Here is an 18,501-nt window from a genome sequence, read left to right as displayed (position 1 = left end):
AAATACCTAATTGCTAAGGAACTGCCCTGATTAATATTGACAGCCCTTGATATTCACCCAGCTGAAAGCATGTTTTGTTTTGTTTTTTTGTTTTGTTTAGTTTAGTACTGTACCTTTATTTTGTGAAACTGAAAGTTTTTTTTTAATTTGTTTATTTTAGTTTTGTTTCATTTTGTTTTGTATTTTATTTTGTGTGGCAAAAAACAAACAAACAAACAAACAAACAAACAAAAAAACTGAAGATATAAGGCACAAAATTTCCTGTTTTGATTCGTTTTGTTTTTTGTTGTGTTTTGTTTTGTTTTGTTATAAAGACTTTTTTGTTTTTATAAAGACTCAGATGAGGAAAAAAGAAAGTTGCTATTATTTGAGTTTGATAATTCTATTTTGTAAAAGAGAAAAATGCATAGTGGAATCTGAAAGCAGCGCGACCTTGCATAGTTTGTAAAAATCAAGTGAGTCCTTTCATCACAGACTTGTGTAATGCTACTAGTCTTTCAAATACTCTTAAAATGTTTACTCAACAAGGATGCAATATATTTAACAAAAGTAACAATAAACGGTTCCCTTGAAACTACAAAAAAAGTTCTTGTAAAAAAAAAAAAAATTAATTGAGCAGCATAACTGTTTTTAACATTGATAAAGTAGAAATATTACTTAAGCTCCATTGCAATCATTTTAGAAAAAAAAACTAAACATATATATATATATATATATATATATATATATATATATATATATATATATATATATATATATATATATATATGTATGTATGTTTTGGTGCATAATGGCTTTTTGGTTGTCTAACATTAGTGGAGAATTAATGTGGTTTTATTGTGCAATTATTGTGGTTACTCTTTAACACTTTTGTGAACTTGATGTGAAGCTTCTCAAAATGCAGATATATCTGCTGTCGGATCAAAATAATTGCAAAACATATTTGTTATTGTCATTGTCAATTGTCATTTCAACCTTTTCACTTACCTTTGAGTGCTTTGGACTTTTTTTTTTATTTTTTTTATGTTTTTAGTTTTTCCTTATGAATCTCTTATCCAAAGAGCACTTCATAGAGTCCAATTCATAAATTCAAAACACAATTCATTAATGTGCAAATCAAATTTCTAAATTCAAAACACTATTTATTATTGCTTAAATCCAATTCAAAAATTCAAAACACGATTCATTAATGTACAAATCCAATTTGTTATTTTAAAACACAATTCATAATTGTGCAAATCCAATTCATAAATTCAAAACAAAATTTGTATATTTCAAAACATAAATGTTCTAATTCAATTTGTTAATTCAAAACATAATTCATAAATGTGCTAATCCATTTCGTAAAATCAAAATACAATTCATAAGTGTGCAAATCCAATTCGTAAATCAAAACACAATTCCTAGATGCGCAAATCTAATTTGTGAATTCAAAACACAATTCCTAAATGTGTGAATTCAAAACACAATTCATAAATGTGCTAATCTAATTCGTAAATTCAAAACACAATTCATAAATGTGCAAATCCAATTCGTAAATTCAAAACATAATTCATAAATGTGCTAATCTAATTCGTAAATTCAAAACACAATTCATAAATGTGCAAATCCAATTCGTAAATTCAAAACATAATTCATAAATGCACAAATCCATTTTGTGAATTCAAAACACAATTCATGAATACGCAAATCCAATTCGTAATTCAAAACACAATTCATAAATACGCAAATCAAATTTGTATATTCAAAACACAATTCATAAATACGCAAATCAAATTTGTATATTCAAAACACAATTCATAAATGCGAAAAATCTAATTTGTAATTTTCCAAACAAAATTTATAGAAGTGCAAATCCAATTCGTAAATTCCAAATTTAATTAATTACTTAATTATTTTAGGGCAACGGGTATACTCACTTTCTTAAGTAATGTCATCTAGTGACTTTAAAAGCAGTAGGTACAGTATACTTTTCTAAGTAAAGCAAACCTTATCGCTTCTTGCATTGTGTTTATAATGTTTCTCCAGATTATTGTGTTGTTCTAAGTTTATTTATTTATTTATAATTTTAAGGTGGCGAGGGGGAAATGACCAAGGAGGATGTGCTGAGAGAGTCTTCAGAAGGAGACTCTGTCCTGGGTTGCTACAGCTTCATTCCCCGTAATTCTGACCGACCGGTAATCCATCAGGTTGCATCAGCGCCTATGCCTTCAGATTGCGGTGAGGCTGTGGATTTGTATATGAATCAGATCGCTAGTGAAAGTGTTTCAAATGTTCTTTCACTTCCATTTAAACTACACTGTAAAAAAATGCTTTTCTTACTTTGAATTGTTGTCCTGTTTTTAGTAGTGTTGCCAAAAATATCGAATTCAGTTGCAATCAGTACTGAAATTTTAAAAAGGTCTTATTACCGCTAACATTTATGCATTATTTAGCATGTTCTTGGCCGAGTTCACCGCATGGCAACAACCATGTGTGTTTCAGGTTTATTATTAGACAAACTTTGTCTCACAAACTTCAAAACAAACCATTAACTTTTTATGCCATCTCTATCTTGCACATCATACTTATTAAAGACTACAAATATTTTACTGCAGTAATCATCTTTTGTTAAATAATTTGTTGATAATAACTAGATTGTTTTCACAGGTTTATTCTGCCTTTTTTATACGGTATTCTGCTCCATAAATGATTTAAGTCATATATTTTAATAAATAACCTAAATATTAACTCGAATAAGTCTTACAGACTTTATCCTTTTAAGCAATGTGTAAGTGAGGCACACAACTAACATGCTCTGCACTGGACTTTAGACCGGCTTTCAGCTGGTCAATTGTACAGTCTATTTTAGTTCCTCAAAATAGCAACGCGTCAACAATGCCCCTTAACACACCTCTTTTCTAGACCAAACCACCCATGAGTCCACAAAGTGGGACAAATGGATTTGCTATTTAAACAACGTGGCGGAAAATGGGAAACTTAAGGTTGCGTTGGTCTGAAAATAGCAACACATCTTGGAAACACATCTTGCGCCTTATTATGCTGGGTGTATTATAAGGTCCTACTTGTCAAACCCACCTATTTTGACCATGATTGACTCTAATTGAAGCTGTGATTGGCCCAGTTAAGCTTTTTTTTTATTTTTTTTTTATTCTGAGGTAAATTTGAACTGAAAAAGGGTTTCATTACTCTTTAATTAGGTCGTGCTAAAAATGCTGACGTTTCATATATATATCAGAGCTTAGCCTGCAGCTGTTTTATTTATTTATTTATTTACTCACTTATTTACAGTCTTCTCGCTTACTGGCTAATAAACAGCTTATTTAGCAGATTCTGATGTGTGGCTTTATTTATGGAAAACATTTCAGACTGTAAATCACGGACCCTGTTTAAACTGCTGTAAAAGTGAAGTATTGACAAGGTCATAGAGATTCTTTTCCAATTTTCTGCCTGTCAGCACTGATACATCATTCTCTCTCTCTGTACCCGCTTCTCATTCACTCTCACACTTCTTTTTAATTTACTTCAAACTGAGCTGTTTAACTGAATTTGAGCGATCAGGGTTCTGGCCTGGCTTGGGTAAATCTAAATTAATAGGTTTTTAAAATAATCATTTATACTGTTATAATAATTTATGACTGTTCTTTTTTTCTTTTTTTTTTTTTTTTGGCAGAGTTCTCTTTCTTTGACCCGAATGATCCTCTATGTCAGGAGGTTCTGCAGGATCCCCAAACCACCGTTCCAGAGCTCTTTGCCGTCCTCAGGCAGTGGGTTCCCCAAGTTCAGCGGAATATTAGTATCATTGGTAATGAGGTCAGAACTGTTTATGAGTCTTGTGAACTTAAAGGAAAAACAAAACATGAAATAAAATATCATTCAAATGTAATAATATTATGTGCATACAACATCTCTAGTTAACTAAAACTAAACCACACAAAAAAGAATGAATATAAAAACTCACTGGCCACTTTATTAGGTACACCTGTCCAACTGCTTGTTAACGCAAATTTCTAAACAGCCAATCACATGACAGCAGCTCAATGCATTTAGGCATGTAAACATGGTTGAGACGATCTGCTGCAGTTCAAACCGAGCATCAGAATGGGGAAGAAAGGGGATTTAAGTGACTTCGAACGTAGCATGGTTGTTGGTGCTAGACAGGCTGGTCTGAGTATTTCAGAAACTGCTGATCTTCTGGGATTTTCTCGCACATGGTCATGGAAGAGTGGAGAACATGAGACTGTTTCCTGTGACGCTCCAGAGACAGACGAGTCTTTGCTGAGGCCAGCTTCCAGCCTCCGCCACTGAGACTGCAGCTCTGCACAAGACGTTTGGCCAGCGGAGAAATTAAAATGGTTGTGCCCAACTGAGCCTGGTTTCTCTCAAGGTTTTTTTTCTTCACTTCCGCCTTTAGTGAAGTTTTTTTTCCCCTCTCCGCTGTCGCCACTGGCTTGCATGGTTCAGGATCTGTAGAGCTGCGCATCGTTGGATTTGCTCTTCAGTATTTGGACTCTCAGTAGTGATTATTAAACCACACTGAACTGAGCTAAACTGAACTGAACTTAAACACTACAAACTTAACTACACTGTTCCTATTTACTGTGACCTTTTATGTGAAGCTGCTTTGACACAATCTACATTGTATAAGCGCTATACAAATAAAGGTGAATTGAATTGAAAAAAAAAAAAACTATTTCTAGGATTTACTAAGAATTGTCAGACAAAGAGAATATATTCAAGGAGTCCAATGAGTGATAACCAGTTCTGTGGGTGCAAATGTCTTGTTGATACCAGAGATCAGTGGAGAATGGCCAGACTGGTTTGAGCTGATAGAAAGGCAACAGTAACTCAAATAACCACTCGTTACAACTGAGGTATGTGGATGGGCTACAGCATCAGAAGTACTCCTGCCAGCTGAGAACAGGAAACTAAGGCTACAATTCGCACAGGCTCACCAAAATTGTACAATAGTAGACTAAAAATGTTACAACAAATGCCTGGTCTGATGAGTCTTGATTTCTGCTGCAACATTCGGATGTTAGGGTCAGAATTTGGCATCAACAACATTAAAGCATGGATCCGTCCTGCCTTGTGTCGATGGTTCAGACTGGTGGTGGTAATGTAATGGTGTGGGCGATATTTTGGCTTACTTGGCACACTTTGGGCCCATTTGTACCAATCGAGCATCGTCTCAATGCAACAGCCTACCGGAGTATAGTTGCTGACCATGTCCATCCCTTTATGACCACAGTGTACCCATCTTCTGATGGCTACTTTCAGCAGGATAACGCACCATGTCATAAAGCATGAGTCATCCCAGACTCGTTTCTTGAACATGACAATGAGTTCACTGTACTCAAATGGCCTCCACACTTACCAGAACGTAATCCAATAGAGCACCTTTGGGATGTGGTGTTCGCGTCATGGATGTGCAGCCAACAAATCTGCAGCAAATGTGTGATGCTATCGTGTCGATATGGATCAAAATCTCTGAGGAATGTTTCCAGTACCTTGTTGAAACTATGCCATGAAGGATTAAGGCGATTCTGGAGGCAAAAGGGGGTCCAACTTGGTACTAGTACCTAATAAAGTGGCCAGTGAGTGTATATATTTATATATATGTATATAATAAAACAAATTCCAATAATTTTAAGGTCATTATTTTACTTAGATATTTTACTAAGATATTTTTTTTAGATTGTAAACTAATTAGTAAAATATTATGTACTGTCATCATGGCAAAGACAAAAAAAGATTGATTGATTGATTTATATTTGTTATTATTAATCATTTGTGCTATTGTCATTGATGCTTATGATTAACTGTGAAAAATTTTAAAACGTATGGTTAGTTCCCCTTCGGATGGGGAACTCCAATGCTATGTGGAAACTTCCACTATGGGGATTTCGTCAGAATCCAATCATCTGAAAGAGTATAAAAACGGGCCAATGAAATGCCAATGAGTTGGCAGCGTCAGCGTGCACAGCTGGCGTCAATGACAATCAGTCATGCTATAAAGACGCAGCCAGTGCCATGCTCGACATCCTTTCGCTTTCAGAGCCTTTCACGAAGCTTCTGAGAGAGTCTTTGAGGGTATCTCCAACCTGTGTCTACAGAGAGAGATCGAGAAGCAGCTTCTCCCCGGTCCAGAGCGCGTATACGCAGTGGCAGATGGTCGAGCTGGGTATTTCTCCCTTGCCTGGCGTCCTTTGGGTCCGGTCCTCCAAGAGCGGTTTGTATATAGGAAAAAAGCTTTCCTAAAAGAGCAACACGGTCGTGCAGCGCGTCTTTTTCAAGACGTCACTCCGACCGTGCGTTTCTGGATGCGGTGGTTTCCTATCCCCGGATGATGGGCACGAGCACAGCGTTTCATGTCTGGGGGTCCAGCATGTTAATGCGGTGCTCGCGGGCAGTGCATGCCATCACTGATGTCATGTCTGCTGCGCAGTTAAGATCGCGGCTCGCTCTTGCAAAAGAGCCACCCACCCCAGTTGTCCCCCGCACTGCGGTTGGCACTCGGGCAGATCTGAGGGTTTCAGTGAGAGTAAATCCGCCGCCCCCGGGCCGTGGACCTCTCGCTCCTCCACGCGCTCCATCCAAGCTTCAGGTGAAGAGAAGCGCTCCGTCCTTGGATGGTCGCTCTCTCACCTGATGACACCGGGGGTCAGATGTCCATCGCTGCATCGGAGGATGGGCTGTCATTGTCTGATGAGGATGCGAGCCCGCTCGCTCCCTCCCTCCGGGGAGGAGAGCGCGGCGTTAGCATCTAAAAAGCAGACGTGATGGCCGTGCTTTCTCGGGCTGCTTCGGCCGTGGGTCTGGTGATGGTTTATCCCCCAGCCCCGCGGCCGGACCGACTAGATGGGTGTATGTGGAGGATATAAGGAGGCAAGACCTTCAAAGCCTCCCGTCCCCTTCTTCCCGGAAGTGCACAGTAAGCTCACGCTGTCCTGAGGGCACTTTTTTCTGCCCGATCTGCGTGCGCTTCCATCCTCACCATCCTTGGAGGTTGGGCTGTCAAGGTCTGACGAGGATTCGAACCCGCTCGCTCCCTCCGGGACTTTGAGCGCGGCGTCGAATCCAGAAGCAGACTTTGCGGCTGTGCTTCCCCAGGCTGCTTCGGCCGTGGCTCTGGAGATGGTTTATCCCCCAGCTCCGCGGCCGGACCGATTAGAGGGGTGTGATGTGGAGGATGAAGGCGAGACCTTCTAAGCCTCCCCATCCCCTTCTTCCTGGATGGGCACAGTAGGCTCACGCAGTGTGCTGCGTGCGCCTCCCCCTCACCATGCACGCTATGGCCACCTACCAGCGCTACCAAGCGCAGGCGCTGGCCCGGCTGCGCGAGGATGGTTCTGACCCAGGACTGAGCATGCGCTCCGCACCGCAACCGACTATGCTCTTACAAAAAAAAAAAAAAAAAAAGTCGGCTGTGTGTGCCCTGGGAAGGACGATGATCACATCCGTGATCCAGGAATGCCACCTCAGGCTAAACCTGGTGATGTGCGTGACGTTGACAAAGTTCGCTTTCTTAACTCACCCATATCCCAGGCTGGCCTGTTCGGCGACACTGGCGGTGAATTCGCCCAGGAATTCACGCCGGTGATAGAGCAGTCGGAGGCGATGGGCGAGGTCTCTATCGGCGGGATTGTATGACCGCTCCCCCCCGCCGAGCCATCCACATCCACTGCTTTTTCGCCGAGGACGCCCGCCCGCAGCTTTGCTTCGCCGCCCCCGCCTGCGCCTCCGGCCACGCGGCTGCGCCGAGCATCGCGCCGGCAACCAGCGTCCCCCGCCCAGGGCGCCGCTAAGTTCGGTAAAACGGACCGCGAAGCGTCCCTGAGGCGGGCCATCTGGGGAGGAGGGAATTTGCTCTTTCCCCGCTGGAGGGCGGGGCACGTTATTTAAAGGCGTAAAAAAAAAAAAAAAAAAAAAAAAACGCCATCAAAATCCTCAGTGAAAGAGCACTTTTCCCCTCCTCCGGATGTGACAGCCCGAACACTGCCAGTCTGGGACGCTATGCCTTCCAGCTCGCAGGATCGGTGCATTTCGCCAATGGCTCATGGAGCACGAGAGAACGGTCTCCTTTCTCTCCACTCCCAGCCCCTCTCCTGGAGTTTGAGTGCGAGACGAGAACATCTCCTCTCCTGCTCTCCTGTGGGACCCCAGCGCTCCCCGGATGAGCCCACTCACTCCACGCTGCCCCGCCGCTGGCACGTCAGCGATCGTGCGGGTGGGACCATTTGTGGGGGCTCTGCCTGCCTGGTTAGCGCGGGCCAGCCCATCGCAATGGCTCATCCATACGACCAGACTCGGCTATGCGATTCAGTTCGCTAAACGGCCTCCCAGGTTCACGGGCGACCAGGGTCAGTCCTGCGTCCGCCCCTGTCTTGCGAGAGGAGATTGCTGTCCTCCTGGCGAAGGATGCAATCGAGCCGGCCCTCCAGCCGAGATGGAGCGCGGGTTTTACAGCCCGCACTTCATCGTGCCCCAAAAAAAAAAAAAAAAATAAAAAAAAAAAAAAAAAAAAAGCGGTGGGCTATGGCTAATCCTATATCTGCACATTTTGAACCGCTGCCTTCACAGGCTGCGCTTCGGAATGCTTACGCAGATGCGCATCACGCGATGCGTTCGTCCTCAGGATTGGTTTGCAGCAATAGATCTGAAGGACGCGTATTTTCATATCTCCACACTTCCACGCCACCGGCAGTTTCTGCGGTTTGCGTTTGAAGGTCGAGCGTGGCAATACACGGTCCTCCCCTTCGGGCTCTCTCTGTCTCCGCGAGTTTTCACCAAGCTCGCGGGGGGTGCCCTCGCGCCCCTTCGGCTCGCCAGCATCCGCACGCTCAATTATTTCGATGACTGGCTGATTTTTAGCCCACTCTCGGGAGCAATTGATTATGCACAGAGACAAGGTGCTCCGGCACCTCCGCCCGTTGGGGTTTCAGGTCAACCGAGAAAAGAGCAAGCTCGCCCCCGTGCAGAGCATCTCCTTTCTCGGGTTGGAGCTGGACTCGATCACTATGGAGGCGCGCCTCTCACGAGAGCGCGCCGAGGTAATGCTGAACTGTCTGAGAGAGTTCGACAGGAAAAAAAGTGGTCCCCCTGAAATTATTTCAGAGGCTCCTGGGGCATATGGCATCCGTAGCCGCGGCCACGCCGCTCGGATTGCTCCATATGAGACCACTACAGCATTGGCTTCACGATCGGGTCCCCAGACGCGCATGGCACGCGGGCCCACACCGAGTGACTGTCACTGCGCTGTGTCACCGCACCCGCACCCCCTGGAAAGGACCCCTCCTTCCTACGGGCCAGTGTGCCCCTAGGTCAGGCGTCCAGGCAGGCTGTCGTTTCGGCAGATGCCTCCAGTATGGGGTGGGGGGGCCGTGTGTAGCGGGCATGCTGCTGCGGACCTGTGGAGGGGAACCCAGCTGCATTGGCATATCAACTGCCTAGAGCTGTTGGCAGTGTTTCTCGCTCTGCGCCGCTTTTTACCGGTGCTGAGGGGGCAACACGTGCTGGTCAGGATGGACAGCATGGCCGCGGTAGCGTATTCCATCCGGATGGGGGGTATACGCTCCCGCTGCATGTCTCAGCTCGCTCGCCGTCTGCTCCTCTGGAGTCATACGCGGCTGAAGTCGCTGCTTGCTATTCACACCCCGGATGGGCTCAACCGTGCGGCCAACAGGCTCTCACGGCAGCTCCTTCCCCGGGAGAATGGCGACTCCACCCCGAGTCATGCGTAAGTATGCACTCCCCCCAGTGAGCCTACTCGCGCAGTTTCTGTGCAAGGTCAGGGAGGACGAGGGGCAGGTCTTGCTAGTTGCGCCCCTGGCCCAACCGGACCTGGATATCAGAACTCTCCCTCCTCGCGACGCCCCCCCTGGCGAGTCCCTTTGAGAGAGGACCTACTCTCTCAGGGACAGGGCACCATCTGGCACCCTCGCTTAGTTCTGTGGAACCTCCACGTGGGGTCCATAAGACGCGACGAGGAAGACTTAGGTAACCTACCGGTGGCGGTGGTTAATACCATCACTCAGGCTAGTGCACCCTCTACGAGGCATGCCTACGCCCTGGAGTGGAGTCTATTCACTGAGTGGTGCGCTTCTCGCCGAGAAGACCCCCGATCTTGCCAGATCAGTGTTGTGCTTTCTTTCCTTCAGGACAGGTGGAGCGAAGGCTGTCGCGCTCCACACTGAGGGTTTACGTGGCCACCATCTCCGCTCATCATGATGCGTGGATGGCGGCACCGTGGGGAGGCATAACCTCATCATCCAGTTCCTCAGAGGTGCGAGGCGGATGTTTTCCCCCGCCCCCCTCTCATACCCTCTTGAGATCTCGCGGTAGTGCTACGAGCCTACGTGGGGATCCCTTCGAACCACTCGACTCAGTATCCTTGAGATTTCTGTCCTTGAAGACAGCTCTGCTGGTCGTGTTGGCATCGGTTAAGAGGGTTAGGTACCTGGAGGCATTTTCGGTCAGTGACTCGTGCCTAGAATTCGGGCCGGCCTACTCTCACGTTGTCCTGAGACCCCGGCCCGGCTATGTGCCCAAGGTTCCTACCACGCCGTTTAACAATCAGGTAGTGAGCCTGCAAGCGCTGCCCGCGGAGGAGGCAGACCCAGCCCTTTCATTGTTGTGTCCTGTTCGCGCTTTGCGAATATATGTGGACCACACTCAGAGCCTTAGATCCTCTGACCAGCTCTTTGTCCATTACAGTGGTCGGCAGATGGGAAGTGCCGTATCTAAACAGAGGTTGGCCCACTGGGTAGTGGATGCCATCTCCCTCGCCTTTGGGCCAGGGTGAGCCGTGTCCCCCGGGGGTGAGAGCGCACTCCATTACGGAGCATCGCATCCTCCTGGGCGTTAGCACGCGGCGCCTCTCTGACAGACATTTGTAGAGCTACGGGTTGGGTGACACCCAATACATTTGCAAGGTTACAATCTGCGAGTGGAGCCGGTTTCCTCAAGGGTATTAGGCAACCCTTGGTGATTGAGGAAACGATTCGGTTGAGGTGTCGAAACACGCTTGCTGCGCCACTCTCCCTAACCCGGAGATACGTGCGCTTTTTCAGCTTTGTCAGTTTAGTTCCCCATTTCTTTGGCGAACCCTGCAGAGTTCCTCCGAGGCCCCCAGCACCTGACTCAGCGGAGGAGTCAGGTGTTGGCCCGTTACGTTGTCGGCATGCCCGCTGGTCAGCCCGCGTTCTGGGTATAGGTGCCTGCTATGTGTGATCCCCGCTGGCGATCCCATACGTTCACACAGCCACGGTATAGTCCCCCCCTTTTTAGGGCAGGCTCGTGTCTTCCCTCCCCGCTAACCATCCTTATGCTAGGACCCCCCCATCTCTGGGCTGGTCCATAGATTGTCACCAGGTCTCCCCTCTGGGTAGCAGGTGAGCTCCGCAGCGTCCTCCCTATCGGGACTGAACGCTTTCCCAACGTACTGTCGTATCAAAACCTTTTTACAGGGTTATTGCGACTCCCCGAAAAATATAACCGTTTCTGAACAGGTAAGTGAGGGCCAGGGGACACGTTGGAAGACTGTGTCTCGGGGCGTTGTAGGTGCGCTTGCTCTACTGCGTGGCACACCCTTCGCCAGGGGCGCAGTAAGGTTCTTTCGTTGTGGCGTTTTCCATAGATTTCCCCATAGTGGAAGTTTCCACATAGCATTGGAGTTCCCCATCCGAAGGGGAACGCTACGGTTACTAAAGTAACCCTTCGTTCCCCGAGGGGGGGAACGGAAATGCTATGTTCCTTCGCCACAACGATTGTCCCTTAGCTGTTGAGCGTGAAAGTCTCTTCAGCTAGAAAAGGATGTCGAGCATGGCACTGGCTGCGTCTTTATAGCATGACTGATTGTCATTGACGCCAGCTGTGCACGCTGACGCTGCCAACTCATTGGCATTTCATTGGCCCGTTTTTATACTCTTTCAGATGATTGGATTCTGACGAAATCCCCATAGTGGAAGTTTCCACATAGCATTTCCGTTCCCCCCCTCGGGGAACGAAGGGTTACTTTAGTAACCGTAGCGTTTTTGTGACATCTAGTGGTTAAAAAGAGAAAAAAAACAAATAAATACAAAAACGTGCTTTTGACCCTGGTCCATCTTTTACTCCAATAATTAATTAAAATTTATATTTTAACACTGTATAGTCACCTCACTAGATTTTGGACAGAACAAAAACATTTAACACAATAAGTAAATAAATAATTGGTTCAGTTATTTTTTCAGGAAAGAAGATTTTAGAGTCAAAGAATGTACAGGCACATTTTGATGAGAGATTGTGAAACATACACAAAAGAGGTCAGAATTATTAGCTCTTTTTTTTTCCTTCTTCTTTTTCCAAATGTTTCGCAAATAATGTTTAACAGAGCAAGAAAATTTTCACAGTATGTCTAATAATATTTTTTCTTCTAGAGAAAGTCTTATTTGTTTTATTTCCACTAGAATAAAAGCATTTTTTATTTTTTTTAAAACCATTTTAAGGTCAAAATTAATAGCCCCCTTAAGCAATACTTATATTTTTTGATTGTCTACAGAAAAAACAAACCATCATTATACAATGACTTGCCTAATTACCCTAACTTGACTAAGGCCCCGTTTACACTAATACATTTTAGTTTTAAAACACATAAGTTTTGCTACGGTTACATCATCCATCCATAATACGCCAGAGTTTTCAAGAGCCGAAAACTGAGCGTTTTAGAAGCGCTGAAAATGCTGTTTTCATTCTAAAACACTGCTGCTCCATCTCAGTGTGGATAGGGTGGATAGGGGAAAACGGAGACTGTGGCTGCAGACGTTCGCAGAATTCTAATTGGGGCTTTTTCCTCGATATTTTTTCCTTTTTCTGCGCATCGTTGAATTTGCTCTTCAGTATTTGGACTCTCAGTAGTGATTATTAAACCACACTGAACTGAACAAAACTGAACTGAACTTAAACACTACAAACTGAACTACACTGTTCCTATTTACTATGACCTTTTATGTGAAGCTGCATTGACACAATCTACATTGTATAAGCGCTATACAAATAAAGGTGAATTGAATTGAATATTAAGTAACCTACAGACAGTTCTGTCTTGCATCCTTTACTTGTTCAGACTTCGCAAGTTTGACATGGAAAACAAACTCCCGAGGACACGTCGAGTGAATCTTCAAAGGGAACAGTGTACTTTATAACCTCATTCACATCACCCTGGCTATGTTGTTTCACTTTCTTAACAATAAAATGAAGACTTGATATAAGGAACTTCCTATTTTCATTTTGATATTAGCAACTGAACAGACACCAAAAATGTTGAGGCGTCGTGAAACTACATATTTATATGACCGTCATCTTCATGCATATTTAAAAAAAAAATTGCCTCTATTGCCTCTATTTTTCATTGAAAAATATGAAACATACCCTCTCTTTCATTGAACATCAATTTTAATAATCAGTAATGGTCATTATAAAAAGTATAACGTACAATAAGTTTTTAAAATATAGGAAATAAAGGCAAGCAATCAGTCAAATGTGCAGAATCAGAGTCCGCGGTTACATTAATTAATATATTAACCCAATTTATCTTTGTGCTCAGCCAAAACACGTTACCTGAGAACAAGTAATAGATTCAACAGACCAAAGTCAGGGAATATGTCGTTAGATATGGACAACAAGATTAATTAAATATCACGTTTAACAAATATAATGAGATTAGATCCAGCGGTAGATCATTGATGAACATTCCAACTTGCACAGCTCTCATAGGGGTTGATGTGCTCAAAGCTTGCTGCAGTGCATGCCAGAGAGAGTGTGTGGGTGTGGGTGTGGGTTTGGGTGTGGGTGTGGGTGTGTGTGGGCGTGGGTGTGGGTGTGGGTGTGTGTGTGGGTGTGTATGTGTGGTTACGTGCTGTGCGTTTTCAGTGGTATAATGTAGACGGAGAGTTATTCAGAAATGCTGGGCCTAACGCTAGTGTGGATACGGATCGTTTTCATTCCAAAACGTTGTTTTAAAACTAAAACGCATTAGTGTAAACGGGGCCTAATTAACCTAGTTAAGCTTTTAAATGTCACTTTAATCTAACAACTAGTATCTTGAAAAATATTATGCACTGTCATCATGGCAAAGATAAAAGAAATCAGTTATTAGAAATAAGTAATTAATAAAACTGTTATGTTTAGAAATGTGTTGAAAAAATCTTCTCTCCCTTAAACAGAAAACAGGATAGAAAATATACAGGAGAGCTAATAATTCTGACTTCAACTGTATAAATTTGTGTAAAAACATCGACTGTTGAATTATGCTTAACAAGGCCAAGTAAACAGGGTCAATTTTAATTTCATGTTTTCTCACAGCTCTCATAAAACATACCCACACACTCCCCCATGCTGCGTTTAGTGTCAGGCTCTGTGAACTGAAATATTACTTCTGCAGACTTGTGTGTTTCTCTCTCTTTCAGCATGAAATCTTTAGCTGAATGTTCTTGCTTTATTGAAGTGATATTTGCTTTGTTCTGTAGATTCTGAAGCGAGGATGTGGAGTCAATGACAGAGATGGTCTCACGGACATGACGTTGCTTCACTACTGCTGCAAGGCAGGAGCACCTGGCATAGGTGAGCTTGTATTCATATGTGAATTAAAAAAATTATATTTTATTTAATTAACACCTTGAGGGCTTGTGTCCAGCAAAGTTTAGTTCCAACCCCAATCAGACACACCTAGGCTAGCTAATCAAGCCTTTAAAAGGGGCAGTGAAAAGGGGCAGGATTAAACAAAATGATGAGACATTAAAAAAAGCGAGCGATTGCTCTATATTTTAAATTCCTATAAAGAGAGGTCATGTTTTGATCCTCGATTGGCCTCACGCAGTCAAGTGATGCGATTTCGCAGGTCAGAGTTAACCAAGCTTGAACTTTTCAACGCTGCGATTTGCAAAACTTCACGCACGACCTTGCGTTTCCAGTCTGACGCATTCGTGTGCGTATGAATGGAAGTCTATGGAGAGAAAAGTCCAGTGTGACCGCAGCTTTACTAGGCTTTCTAGATACATCTGTGCAGGTGTGTTGAGGCTAGTTGGGGCTAACATTTGCTCCCTTCAGGAGCGAAATTGGGCACCCCTGTTCTAGTATATCTAGTTAGAGCTTGATTAGCTACTTCAGGTGTGTTTGATTAGGGTTGGAGCTTAACTCTCCTGGACTTTTGTCTTATTTTTGTCCTAAAATCTATAAATATCATTTTGTGTCCCATATCTAAAAGTTCTTAAATCAAGAACCATTTTCTAGACAAGTAAGTTGTTTTATTTTCATGAATAATCATTCAAAATTAAGTATGTTTTTCCTTTAGGTTTTTATACAGGTTGCTGGAAATCTTTAAAAAAATGCTTGAATTTTAGCTTAGTGTTTTCAATTTCTGATAAGTCGTCACCTTGGAATTATAAGTTTCTATCTGAATTCTAAATGATTTTGAGATATTGAGCTTCAAAGTTTTTGCATTCCATATAGCAAACAGTATGGGCTCTATTTTAACGATCTAGGTGCAAAGTCTGAAGCGCAGCGTGCAAAAGCATTAAGGACATGTCTGAATTCACTTTTGCTATTTTAAGGATGGAAAAATACGCTCTGCGCCGCGGCGCATGGTCTAACAGGGTTGAGCTTATTCTCTTAATGAGTTTTAGGTGTGTTTTGAGAATAAAGTAATCAGAGTCTCATCTCACATTCCCTTTAAGATTCAGTTGCGTCGCTCCATGGCGCATTTGCTATTTACATGGTGGACTTTGTAAGTGTAAAAACTGAACACTTCACTAACGAGAAAACAGTTAAAGAAACCGCATGCAAAGCAAGGATTAAGAAAGTGCCTCCTCCATTTGGCCTTTACTTTTACTTTCTCTCTTTCGTGGATAAATAAATGTGTTTGACGCACTCACTGAAGACATCCATTAGCCTACATAATTAATTTTGTTTGTTAAGCACAAAGATTTGTTTCAAAACTATTTCTAAAATCAGTTCTAATTTCCAGACAACGAATAAATGAGCAATAATAATGAATTGTGGTCAAAAAAACAGATATATCCAAACACACGTGCTATGCCCCATATGGTCCAAAACGTGACAGGTGAACAAATCTAAACTTGTTTTTAATAAAACAAATATAAATATCCATATAATAAATTATACTGCTAATAATGATAACATTATATAAAAGCAAGTTGTTATGAATAAACTGAAAAAAGCCCCCGAGGTGAAGGCATGGAGGTATGGTTTGTACATTTATGTAGAAAATAATGATTTTTGTAATATTTTATTCCTTTAATTCTATTTCATATGTAAAGATATTTCTGTATTGCTGTACATCCTGCATGTTTCAAGCAATTTTTAAGCGAGGCACACAACTGACACACTCTGCTCTGCTCTCACTTTAGACCTGCTCTCAGTTGGTTTATTGAACAGTCTATTTTAGTTCCTCAAAATAGCAACGCACCAACAATGCGCCTTAACACACCTCTATTTTAGACCAGAAGACCCATGAGTCCACAAAGTGGCGCAAATGGATTTGCTATTTAAACAACGTGGCAGAAGACTGGAAAATCAAGGTTGCGTTGGTCTGAAAATAGCAACACATCTTGGAAACACGTCTTGCACCTTATTGCGCCGGGTGTATAGGGCCCTATGTGTGTAACACTTCTCTTTCAGAAATTAACATGACAGAGACCCTAAATGTACTCAATTTAAATGATCAAAATTCTCTTCCATTTGCAAATTGGCGCAAAATTACCTGGGTAAATGCAGAAAGAAATATTAAAAAATATTTTTCCACTTTGAATCATAAGGTTCTATCTGGCAGATCATAATTGAAGGACTACTTATCAAAAAATACAATCACAAAAATATAAATTGGTGTTGAAACAATATATTGATGCTTGAGAAAGTCAATTTTTTTGCTTTCTTAAACATTTATTTATTGGGTTATGGTTTTTTCTTGTTCAAGTTAAACATACAAGGCTGTGCTAAATATTTTATCCAGTGCAGATGTTAATTTTATGTAATTAATATGGTAATATGTATTGAATTTTTGTTCTTTATATTAACTGTTGATTTTTATTTATTTAATTATATGTCCAGTGAATAAATTAAGTTTTTGCCCTCATATCAAATTTAAAGACTTTAAAGAATCAGACAATGAGCAAATGAGTTTAATAAACTGAAAAAATAAGTTTCACTGACTATATAAACACAAATAAAAATATTTCACATTTAATATATTACATTTTTAATAACTTTTTTTTCAACAATGTCAAATTTAAACTTTCATCTCGATGTCAAACATTGTTTCTAAATCACATTTACACACTTTTTCAGTTTCTGGTGTCTTCTCAGTTTTGTGTGGTGCAGCATTATTTAGTCGACTGATTTTGTGTTTCTTTTTGGTCTTTCTCCCTGTCCCCCTTACCACTTTTTTTTTTTTTTTTTTTCCACATTTCGTAGTTTTCTTAATAATGTACATTTTGGCTTTCTTGTAAAATGTGATCTCTTAATACAATTTTAGATGACACATTTAAGATGTGACTAAAAGACGTTTAAAAGAGTAAATGACAGTAATTCAATGGGCTTGGGGCAAACATGTCATCATTTTTTTTCATTGAATATTACATATTATTATTGTTATTATTATTATTATTATTATTATTATTATTATTATTAAATTCTATTTGTTATATTATTTTTTTAATAACATATTGATGTATGTGAATATGTAAGTTAACATATAAATAACTTTTATTATTATTAATATTGTTTTTTAAACCTTCAAACACAATGACTTACAAATTCCGACCTACAAACATAAAAGACACCATATATAAACAATACATAAGACAGTAAAATAATAATAGTTAAATACAATAAGTCAATAATAATACAAAGAAAAGAAAATACAAGAATAAAAATTAAAATGGAATCAAAATACTGACCTTAATTTAAATTAGTCTGACACTCTTCAATTTTATTCTTTCGAGCTGCACTATTAAATGTTAAAGATCACAATCTTCATTCAGTCACCCACACAATCTTAATTATAAGTGATTTACATACTTTTATTAAACCTTGTTAATCAGAGCAGTACATTCAAATATGTGATCATGAACCACTGAAGCAGTTATGTGGTAAAGTCAAAGTTATTAGCCCTTCTATTTTTTTTTCTTTTTCAAATATTTCCCAAATGATGTTCAACAGAGCCAGGAAATTTTCACAGTATGTCTGATAATATTTTATCTACTGGGGAAAGTTTTATTTGTTTCATTTCGGCTAGAATACAAGTTGTTTAACCATTTTAATATTATTAGCACTGTTAAGCAATATATATTTTTTAATTGTTTACAAACAAAGTTATACAATGATTTGCCTAATTTCCTGAAGTTACCTAATTAACCAAGTTATGCCTTAAATGTCACTTTAAGCTGAATACTAGTATCTTGAAAAAGATTTACTGAAATAGTATGCCATCATGGAAAAGATCAA

General features: G+C 41.5%; 1 protein-coding gene across 1 annotated transcript in view; it reads left to right on the top strand.

Annotated features, from left to right (window-relative positions):
• The window catches only part of zgc:103755 (uncharacterized protein LOC449988 homolog), a 103,729-nt gene that overhangs the window by 7,227 nt on the left and 78,001 nt on the right, over window positions 1–18,501 (top strand). Inside the window, exons 2-4 of the mRNA XM_056477114.1 lie at window positions 2,074–2,220; window positions 3,674–3,813; window positions 14,508–14,601. Of these exons, the coding sequence (XP_056333089.1) occupies window positions 2,088–2,220; window positions 3,674–3,813; window positions 14,508–14,601 (367 nt within the window). The 5' untranslated portion in view covers window positions 2,074–2,087. The remainder of the gene's footprint in view (window positions 1–2,073; window positions 2,221–3,673; window positions 3,814–14,507; window positions 14,602–18,501) is intronic.

The sequence above is a fragment of the Danio aesculapii genome, chromosome 17, assembly GCF_903798145.1.
Source record: "Danio aesculapii chromosome 17, fDanAes4.1, whole genome shotgun sequence".
Lineage (NCBI taxonomy): Eukaryota > Metazoa > Chordata > Actinopteri > Cypriniformes > Danionidae > Danio > Danio aesculapii.
This window is presented reverse-complemented; position numbering and strand designations above follow the sequence as displayed.